We start from the raw sequence: 8,866 nt of genomic DNA, 5'->3' as shown, positions 1-8,866 counted from the left end.
TTTCCGTATTATTATTATTATTATTATTATTATTATTATTATTATTATTATTATTATTAATATTATTTTTTCAAAATATTTTAAAAGTGCAAAATAGAAAGAAAAATAAACGATGATTTCAAATGACTTTTCTTTTATAATTTTTTTTTTTTTTTGTGGTGGCCATATTTGAAACGCCGATTATTATTATTATTATTTTCTATTTAATAATAATACTAATAATAATAATAATATTAGTGTGAATTTATTCAATACCATCTGTTTGTTTTATCATTATTATTGAAAAAAAAAAAAACAAGAAAAATTTACAAACAACAGGTCATTGTTTAAAAATATTAAATTCAAGCTTTTCCGCAAAATTTTTTCTTCCTTTTTTTTCCTTTTTTCTTTTTCCTTTTTTCCCTTTCCTTTTTTTTAAAAGCCAATGCTATAAAAAGGAAATAATTAAATCAAAAAGAATTATTTTAAATAATAAAAATACTCGGGTAAATATAAAAAAAAAAAAAAAAAAAAATGGAGGAAAAAAAACGTTGATTAACTCAAAACACAAAATTAGTTTTACTCGATTATCATCATTTTATTATCACCAGAAAAAGGGAAAAAAAATTTTTTTTTTTTACGGGATAGAAAAGGGAAGACAAGGGTAGTAGTCCTCCCTTTTTATTATTTTACAAATAATTTCGAGGAAAATTTCTTAACCTAATCAAAAATTATTGAAAAAAAAAAAAAAAAAAAAAAAAAAACAATTTAAAATGTTGGGAAAAAAAATTTTCTTCTTCTTTTAAAACGTAAAACCTGTTTTTCTTCTAAGAAAATCTATTAAAATAATAATAATAATAATAATAATAATAATAATAATAATAATAATAGGTAGTAACTATTTTTTTTTTTTTTTTATTAAAAAGTATTTTAGAATGTCATCATTATGTTATTGATGATACGACGCCAGGCCGATATATGTGAATTAATATTTGTGCCAATTAAGGCTGTTTTTTTTAAAAAGATTTCGTTTGCTTTAACCTTGACCAATTTTTTTTTTTTTTTTTTTTTGTTTTTGTTTTTTTTCACAGGCAAAAACCAGAAATGATACTTGAATTAAAAAAAAAAAGAAAAAAAAATTGTAAATTTGTATGTAAACACACACACACAAACACAAACACACTTCAGCCATATTTATCTAGGGACAAAAATTTATTCGATTTTCATACTTTTGATTTATATATAAACTGGATTTAAATTGTTAACTTGTAAAAAACTTTTTACAAATCAACATAAAATGGTGATGATGAAAAATATATAAACACACAAAAAGTTTTAAGTTGAAAATTAATTAACTCACCATCATCATCATCGATTTGTCTATCATGAAAAATTATATCACAATCACGATAATTTACAAAAACTGCCATTTTTTTTTTTTTTTTTTTTTGGTAAAATTAATATTTATGAGTGATGCTTATAATTTTTTTTTTACACTAAGCTAATAAATATGATTGCTTGCTATTTAAAATGATACTAAGACAGCATGCTTTAAAAAATACTTTATAGACATGCATAAAAAAAAAAAAAAACTCGATGGCAGCCTCCAGCACTAAATAAAATTTTTTTTTTTTTTTTTTCTCTCAACTAGTTTGTCTACTTTTAACTTGAATTGAAAAAGAAACAATTTCCTAATTAATATATATTATATAATTGAAAGTATCATATTAAAATTTAAAATAGTTTTTCAAAAAATTTTTTTTTTTACAAATTTTAAACGTAAAGTACAAACAGACACAAATTTTTTTAAATTAATAACTGGCTTATATTTTTTTAAATATGGATGTGTTTTTTCTAAACTGATTACTAAAATTTATTTTACAATTAAGAAAATGGAAAATCAAAAGGTCACTAATTTAAAAAAAAAACAAATAATTAAGGAAAAGCTCTCGGGGAAAAAAAAAAACTACACAAAGCATTTTGAACTACTCAACTAATCTTAACAGAAATTTTTAAGTACAGGTTCAAAATATTTTCTTATTCTGTTTATTTTTTGTCAAATATATGAATTCAGGTATAAATTATTTTAAATCTACAGCATACAATTGAATTAGGTGTTTAAGAATAGGTATAAGAAATGAAACAAATGGACAACAATTTTAAAAGGTTTAATATGGCGAAGAGTAAGTGCCAAGGGTTACAAAATGTAAAAAAATCATCATTTAATCAAATAATTTTTTAGTTTTTAATAAACACAATAAATTTCAGTCAGATTTTTATTTTTAACATAAAAAATTTTAAGAGAAGTTTTTGATTGTTGCACAATTAAAACAAATTCAAAGTACTGAGAAAGGTAGATGATGATTATAATTTTTTTCAAAAGTATAATGATTACAGTGGGTTTTATTCTCGGTTATTGAAAAAATATAGCTGGGAAAGGGTTGTGAAGTGTTAGAGAAGTTTTCCAAATTAGGCAACGACCGAATTGAAGAATATGGCGATCCACAAATAAAAACTATCAATGATACGTGGAAAAAAATGAATATATTTTTTGAAAAAAACATTTATTAACTTTATGAAAATGTCAGTGTGAAACTAGTGATGACTTACAAAATGATAAATTACTGACATCAATTTGTATCTTTGTAAAAACTATTATTGTTACGATATATAAACACCAACAAAAAAATATGGGTCACAAGGTCCGCCATTACGCGTCAACAAACGAAGGCAGTTTAAAGCATGCAAATTTAAAAAAAATAACCATTGATCAAACATAATTATAACGAAAAAATTTAAATTATGAATAAATGTTAGTAACTGCGTTTAATTAGCATTCGCAAATGGTATAAAAACAAAATTTTACCTTCAAAAATACCAAGAAACCAACAGAAACACCACACAAGGCTTCATACCAAACGGTCTGCAAAATTCACTGGCCAATCAGAACGCACGGTTTGGATAAAGTAAACCTCTTAGTTCAGTTTTAAGACGCTACACACAAAAAAGCGCTGTAAAGAAACAATTTTTTTAAAAACAATAGCAGAAGACAAAATGTAATCGTTGATAAACAAAATTATTAATATCCGTTACAACGAGGAGGCTTTGATTTTTAAAATACGCACATGTCCGTCCGGATACATATGTTTAAAAAAAAATTATATAAAAACCCGTCGCTGAAGTATTTAATTTCAAACATAAACGTTACATAAGAATATAATAATACGATAACGTTTATTAAATCAAACCAATCCAATAAAATAAATATTAAATTTTTTTAATTGGAACACGAATCGATCAGTTGTTGATGATTTTTAAATAAAATTTTATTAGTAGTATAACTGGAAAATTTTTCGATTTACTTTACTTATTTTCTTATAAATAAAATTAACAATGATTAAAAAGGTTAAATAATTAGTTTTGCAACATAATTTTTTCAAATTACATTAATAAAATCATTTAAGTTAATCGACCATTAATACAAAATACAAAATGCAATGTTCCTACCTTGTATAAAAAGTTTAAATTTAATATTTTAATCATTTCAGAATATTATTTTTAAATAAAAGTCCAACTAACACGTTATCCGAACTATAAAATATGTAAGTTTACAAAAAAATATAGGCTGGTTAAATATACGGGGTCGTAAAATAAAAATTTGTCAATTGACTAAAATGAAAATTAAAAATTTTAAGTTTTAAATACTTGTAAACTTAAAAATTGTAAAATAATTATATTGTAGATAATTTTAAGCAAAAACTTATTACTATATAAAGCGGGAATAACAACAACACAGCAGACGAAAAGTAATGAGTAGGAAAATTTTAACCAATCATATTTCGACACACACGGAGCATTATTACAACGTGGAAATAATATTCTTTCATTTCTCAATACGTTTTCAAGATTATTATTATTGTGTGTTGTAAGATAATCATTTTTTTTAAAATTTTATTCATATCATTGTATATATATTTTTTTTTTTTAAATTTAATCGAGAAAAAAATTTTTCTTCTTTTGTTATACAGAAATTATATATATATATTGAAATAATTTAGTTTTTTGCTAATCAAAATGATTTATGATTAATACACTTTATGTTAAAGTGCCGACTTAATGTTTTAAATAATGAATTAAACATTTCATTTTAAATATTTAATTAATAAGTTTTAATATTCTTTAGTTTAATAAATTTATTAAAATTATATTTTCATTTAAATTTTTTTTTGCAAATGCCAAAATAATGATTTAAATCGTATTCTTGATGTATATTTTTCCCTTTTCAGGTATATTAATATGGCCTCCCCACTTCGGGGACTTTGTTTTTTACTGGTCATTTCAGTAATAGTCGTTAATAATACAAATGGAGTGGCTGTCATGAGTGTCGATTTTGGAAGTGAATGGATGAAAGTGGCAATAGTTTCAGTAAATATTATTACATTACCTTGAATTTTATAAAAAACATATTTTTTCTTTTTTTTCATGACTAAAGTATTGAAATTAATAAAAAAAAAAGGAATGAAGTGAATAAAACAATAATTATTTTCAGCCTGGTGTGCCAATGGAAATTGCTTTAAATAAGGAATCTAAAAGAAAAACGCCTGCTTTTATAGCTTTTCGTAATGATGAAAGGTTATTTGGAGAAGATGCTCAAAATATAGCTGTCAGATTTCCATCAAATGGTTATGGATATCTTTTAGATTTGTTAGGGAAAAAAATTGACAATCCTCTAGTCAATCTATACAAAGAACGATTTCCTTATTATAATATAGAAGAAGATCCAGTTCGTGGTACTGTTGTATTTAAGCATGATAGGTAACTTATTTAATTACAAATTATTCTTATATATACAAGCCAAAGAATATTACCTAATCTAATCTAAAGTGTTAATTTTATTTGTGTTATACTTTTGACAATTAATAAATTTTTTTCATCTTAGTAATACAAAGTTTACCCCCGAAGAATTAATCGGAATGCTTCTTCACAAAGCCAAAGAGTTTGCAGAAGAATCTGCAGGACAGGTAATAACAGATGCTGTTTTGGTTGTCCCTGGTTTTTTTAATCAAGTTGAAAGAAGAGCTCTTATAAATGCAGCAAATCTAGGAGGAATTAAAGTTCTTCAATTGATCAATGATTATACTGCAGGTTATTAAGTTATTTACCATATTGCCTAAGTTAGTTAAATTCGAACTTGTTTTCGTGAATGGTTTAAAATGAAAAAATTTTTGTTTAGTGGCTTTAAACTATGGTATATTTAGATCAAAAGATTTCAATGATACAACACAATACATATTATTCTATGATATGGGGGCTTCTAGTACCACTGCATCAATTGTTGCTTATCAAATGGTTAAACAAAAAGATAGAGGAGTTTTGGAGACAAATCCTCAAGCAACTGTGATCGGAGTCGGGTAATTTCACATCCTAATATAAAAATTAAATCTTTTGTCTTTGATAATAATTACAAAAAAAATTTTTAAATATTTATTAGCTATGACCGCACGCTGGGTGGTTTAGAAATGCAATTGCGATTGCAAAAGCATTTGGCCAAAAAATTCACAGAAAATAAAAAAACAAAAAGTGACATATATTCAAATCCCAGAGCGATGGCCAAATTATTTAAAGAGGCTGGACGGGTTAAAAATGTATTGAGTGCAAATGTTGAACATTTTGCTCAAGTGGAAGGGCTATTAGATGAAGAAGATTTTAAAACTCATGTGACTCGAGAAGAATTGGAAAAATTGTGCGAAGATTTATTTGCCAGAGTGAAAAATCCAATCGAGCAAGCACTCAAAACATCTGGTATTACCATGGATATTATTAGTCAGGTATTTTTGATACCAATCACACAAGTTATGGTAGCATTCTATCATTTTACATGAAATGTACTATTTCAGGTTATTCTTGTGGGAGCCGGTACCAGAGTTCCCAAAATTCAAGAAATACTAACTAATATTGTAAAAAAAGAATTGGGTAAGAACATTAATACGGATGAAGCAGCTGTCATGGGAGCAGTTTACAAAGCTGCAGACATATCAACCGGATTTAAAGTGAAAAAATTTATTAATAAAGATGCCGTTTTGTTTCCCGTACAGGTAAAATTTTTATCAATTATCAAATGTTTCAACTAACTAATGGAATCATCATTTAAAATAAAAATAATTTTTAATTAGGTAACTTTTCAAAAAGCCAACAATGAAACCGATGAAATCAAATACATAAAAAAAACGTTATTCAACGTCATGAATCCATATCCGCAAAAGAAAATTCTTACATTTAACAAACACGTGAATGATTTTAATTTTAACGTTCATTACGGTGATATGGATTACCTTCCGAAAAACGAAATCGAGTTAGTTATATCATTTAATTAATTTAAAAAACAATAAAAAATATACGATATTACATAATTATGTGACATTTTAAAAATTTTAGAATGTTGGGACCGTTAAATTTAAGTTTGGTACACATTCATAACGTGAAAGACATAATAAAAAAACACGAGGGAAAAAATGTAGAATCGAAAGGAATCAAAGCTCATTTTGCTATGGACGAAAGCGGATTATTGTATTTGTTAAACGTTGATTACGTTGCCGAAAAAACCGTTACGGATGAACCGGAAGAGGAAGAAGAATCGACATTGAAAAAACTTGGATCTAGTTTTACTAAATTATTTGGCGGTACGATGAATTTATCGTCTGTAAAAATGTTTAAAATTTCGGTTTTAAAAATAATAATAATAATAATAATTTTTTACAGGATCGGATTCGCAATCCGAAGATGCTGCAAAAAAAGGAGCGGAAGAATCTTCTGAAAATCTATCGGAAGAAAAAACGGACGATGAAAAAAAGTCATCCGGAAAACAATCCGATGGTAAAAATGATGAAAATAAAGATGGAAAGGAAAAACAAGGAGAAGACAAACAAACGGGTAAAAACGTCACGGGAACGTCTGGCAAAAAACCTAAAATTGTCATAATCAAAGAAAACGTTTCGGCTACCTACGAAGACCTCGGAGTACCACCTTTGACCGATGAACAAATGGAAGATTCTTTTAAAAAGTAATAACATGTTATTTTTTGAACTCTAATATAAATTATAACGGGCGTTTTAATTAAGAAAATAAATTATATATTTTTAGAATCGAAGCATTGAACGAAAATGATAATTTGAAGCAGAGAAAAGAAAAGTCTAGAAACGCATTGGAAAGTTTCGTTTTCGATGCACTGCAGAAAATCGAATCGGACATGTACGTGCAAACGGCAACGGACGATGAAAAAGAAAACATTGTCAAAGAATGTCAAGAAGTAATTTAAATTTTTTTTTTTATCGAACGTTTAATCATCGTGTTATACGAGTACCTAACCTTCGTACCTTTAATCGTTCACAGGTTTCCAATTGGTTGGACGAAGAATTCAATGCAGATGCGGACGTGTACGATGCCAAATTAAAACAAATAAAAACATTAACGGGTCCCCTGTATAAAAGAGTGAGCGAACACGAAGAAAGACCGGAAGCACTTGCAGCTTTACACTCTATGATTAACGGTTCGCAAAATTTTTTGGACACGGTGAAAACAAAAACGAAAGAAGCATTGGATAAAGGAGACGAAGCCATTTTCACCGAGGTGGAAATCAATACACTGGAAAAAGTAATCAACGAAACTCAGGTACGATATTTTCCGGTAAGAAGAATATCATGAAGCCAAGAAGATGAAATAAAACTGAAATTATTTACAAAAAACAGGAATGGAAGACGAATAGCGAATTGGAACAATCAAAGTTACCATTGACGTCTCCCCCGAAAATGACGATAAAATCAATAACGGAAAAAATGGCAGCTTTGGATCGAGAAGTTAAATATTTGGTTAATAAAGCAAAATTATGGAGACCGAAAAAAACGGATAAAAAATCAAATCAAAATGAAACTTTTGAAGAAAACATTCCCGAAGGAGGAGGAGGAGATGCCAAAGCCAAAGTATTAAACGTCACGGATGACGTGACGGGGAAAGCTGACAAGTCGTCAGCAACAGCAAATTTAAATAAGGATAATTTAGAAAAAAAGAAATCAAACAAATCGAAAAGGGTTCCTCCCGTTTTGGACGAGGCATCGTTTGATGAAAAAGGTGAGTTAAATTTTCCAACATTAACTCGAGATGAGTTATAGTCTATCGATCATAACGAAAACATTCTTTGTTTGTCTGATTGTTGTTGTTTGCATGCAACCAATCCATAATAATAATAATATTTTTTCTTATTGGACAACAAACGCGGTGATGCATTTATGACGTTGGGCGCGCGTGTTCTTCTACGTGCATCGCCGCCATTACCAACATGCCGCCATGATGGTTTTAAAAAAAAAAGAAAACATTTAAATCATTTTTTCCAGAGGGCTTTAATTTGGGACCCGACACCGAGTTTAACGAAGATGCCTGGTCTTGGATAATGTCGGTCGTGACCATATTCTTTATACATATACTTTTTACCGTACCCACACTTTGAACCATGTGCATCCTCATGCTCAAAGGGAGCACACCTAGTGTAAATATACATTTAAAAAGCAAAAAAGACAAAGTTTCGAGCTTTTGCTGTACCATAGAGCTTTATTCTGCAACACATTTAATACAATTTTTAACGGTTATTTAATTCTCTCGACATTTTCTTATTTATATAAAAAATAGTAAGGAAAGAAAGAACGTTAGGAAAAGTTTGGGTTTAAAAGGGGTAGCAAGTCGGCCATTTTGTTTTTTTGTATGTGGTTGGTAACGACTGATTAATGCTTTGGAAAAGGTTTGAATGATTGATTGATGATTTGAAAAATTGTTTTTATTATTATTATTATTATTATCTAACGAGGGGTGATAAATCGTATCGATGATGATTGATTGA

General features: G+C 27.4%; 1 protein-coding gene across 1 annotated transcript; it reads left to right on the top strand.

The window, feature by feature from the left end:
* Positions 1-4,275: 4,275 nt before the first annotated feature.
* On the top strand, positions 4,276-8,479 carry Phum_PHUM603330 (150 kDa oxygen-regulated protein precursor, putative; the record flags this gene model as incomplete). Its single annotated transcript, XM_002432836.1, has 13 exons — positions 4,276-4,404; positions 4,529-4,794; positions 4,919-5,124; positions 5,213-5,390; positions 5,471-5,807; positions 5,877-6,074; positions 6,153-6,331; positions 6,415-6,659; positions 6,739-7,039; positions 7,120-7,285; positions 7,369-7,647; positions 7,725-8,103; positions 8,367-8,479. The coding sequence occupies 13 exons, from the start codon at positions 4,276-4,278 to the stop codon at positions 8,477-8,479; spliced, it is 2,976 nt and encodes a 991-aa protein (XP_002432881.1).
* Positions 8,480-8,866: the final 387 nt, after the last annotated feature.

The sequence above is a fragment of the Pediculus humanus genome, genomic scaffold (genome assembly GCF_000006295.1).
Source record: "Pediculus humanus corporis 1103172108318 genomic scaffold, whole genome shotgun sequence".
NCBI classification, from domain to species: domain Eukaryota; kingdom Metazoa; phylum Arthropoda; class Insecta; order Psocodea; family Pediculidae; genus Pediculus; species Pediculus humanus.
This window is presented reverse-complemented; position numbering and strand designations above follow the sequence as displayed.